The following is a 1,904-nucleotide window of genomic DNA, read 5'->3' on the forward strand; positions in this document are numbered from 1 at the left end:
AATAGTGTTCACAGCTCACTGTCAAAATTTGAGCCTTCAAATCCATCTGTGTTCAGAATTATCTACGTTTGAATGTTAAAAAGATGAGTCGTCTTTTCTTGAGACACTGTCATATATAGAAAAGACATCTATAGAGATAGGGAAATAAAATTCATAGTTTGAGATATTTTTAAAGGAATTATGTGATTTTCGTACATTTCTAGTATTTCTGAAGACTATTTACATATATTCAACACTCAAATCAACCAAGCCAAGGACCATGTATAGTGTATTGTTGTATTTTTAAAGGAATTATGTGATTTTTGTACATTTCTAGTATTTCTGAAGACTATTTACATATATTCAAGACTCAAATCAATATACAATATACTGAGGCCCTGTGTGGTTCAGAACTAGCTAACTGTACTGGCAAAATTTCCCTCATTGCACACTGCATGGCATTACCAGTCTTTCTTATCCCAATTAGGGGCACAAAAGTCGGACATAAAACTCATTTCAATTCAATTTTTTGATAAAATTTTTAATAATGGGGCCATGTTTTGATCAAAGCCTCTAATTTGGCACCAGGGCAGGCAGTTTGGTTTACGTCACGATGACCCCGCAGTATATAGTTAGCAGATATTTTCCCGTTTTGTACCCCACAGTTGATCAGTTGTTTAACGGCATTTAGGGCCGCGGCATTTGGAAGTCGGCTGGTAAAATCACCAATAATGCAAAACCCTGAAATGATATAACATTTTTAGAAAGCGAAAACTTTTAATGTCTGTTAGTTTCGTTGAGTTGATTTTGGTATTAGGTGGTGAAAGCCGGCAACCTGCAGACTCTCGAAAGCACTGGCACAGCATCAAAATTGTTTTTACCTTGAGGAGGATAAGTGTAAGGTATTAGGGGGTGAAAGCTGACATCAGACTGACTCTCGAAAGCACTGGCACAGGCATCAGAATTTTTTCTTACCTTGAGTCTTAGGAGGATTCGAACCCACAGCACTTACTCGCCTAGCAGACAAATATCCAACTGGCTACAAACAGTGATATTCTAGAAACTAGGTATTAGGGGATAAGAGCTGACACCAAGCATACTCTCGAAATCACTTGCACAGGCATCAGAATTTTTCTAACTTAGTCTAGTTGTTCAGATGGGACAATAAACAGAGGCCCCATGTGCTACAGGCTGTGCCCATTAAAGATTCCTCGACAGTTGGAAATAGAAAAAGAGTAGGCTTATGCCACTGTCCTGCCAAAATTTCCCTCATTGCACACTGCATCAGTACTTACCTAATCCATTATAATTATAATTGTAAGTATGAGCCCCAATAATATCCCACCCTCGGGCTTCGTAGACATTTCCATCTTCTCCAATAACAAAGGTATAACCTATATCAGGCCAATCTACAATACAAAATTAGGCATCACAAAAGTGAAGTCTGCTGCGAACTGCTTGAATAATGATGTTAAAGGGATTGTAAAGAAGTTTTATAAATTTTTTATGTGTATCAGAGACACTGATAGCATCAATTTACATCATTCTAATTTTCAATCAGATGTCTGTGGTTCTTGTTAAAGAGATTGTAAAGAAGCTTTATAAATTTTGTATGTGTATCAGAGACACTGATAGCATCAATTTACATCATTCTAATTTTTAATCAGATGTCTGTGGTTCTTGTTAAAGAGATTGTAAAGAGGTTTTCTAAATTTTTTATGTGTATCAGGGACACTGATAACATCAATTTACATCATTCTAATTTTCAATCAGACGTCTGTGGTTCTTGTTAAAGAGATTGTAAAAAGGTTTTCTATATTTTTTATGTGTATCAGAGACACTGATAGCATCAATTTACATCATTCTAATTTTCAATCAGACGTCTGTGGTTCTTGTTAAAGAGATTATAAAGAGGTTTTCTAAAT

The 1,904-nt window shown here is 35.8% G+C and overlaps 2 protein-coding genes across 2 annotated transcripts in view; one reads left to right on the forward strand and one right to left on the reverse strand.

The window, feature by feature from the left end:
• LOTGIDRAFT_172641 (hypothetical protein) overlaps positions 1 to 596 on the forward strand; it is a gene marked incomplete at both ends in the record, with an annotated part of 4,404 nt that extends 3,808 nt beyond the window's left edge. Inside the window, one exon of the mRNA XM_009049538.1 lies at positions 568 to 596. Within this exon, the coding sequence (XP_009047786.1) occupies positions 568 to 596 (29 nt within the window). The remainder of the gene's footprint in view (positions 1 to 567) is intronic.
• Positions 597 to 1,274: 678 nt separating this feature from the next.
• LOTGIDRAFT_172642 (hypothetical protein) overlaps positions 1,275 to 1,904 on the reverse strand; it is a gene marked incomplete at both ends in the record, with an annotated part of 4,748 nt that continues 4,118 nt past the window's right edge. The window contains one exon of the mRNA XM_009049539.1: positions 1,275 to 1,388. Within this exon, the coding sequence (XP_009047787.1) occupies positions 1,275 to 1,388 (114 nt within the window). The remainder of the gene's footprint in view (positions 1,389 to 1,904) is intronic.

Source organism: Lottia gigantea (genome assembly GCF_000327385.1).
Source record: "Lottia gigantea unplaced genomic scaffold LOTGIsca_138, whole genome shotgun sequence".
Classification (NCBI taxonomy): Eukaryota; Metazoa; Mollusca; class Gastropoda; family Lottiidae; genus Lottia; species Lottia gigantea.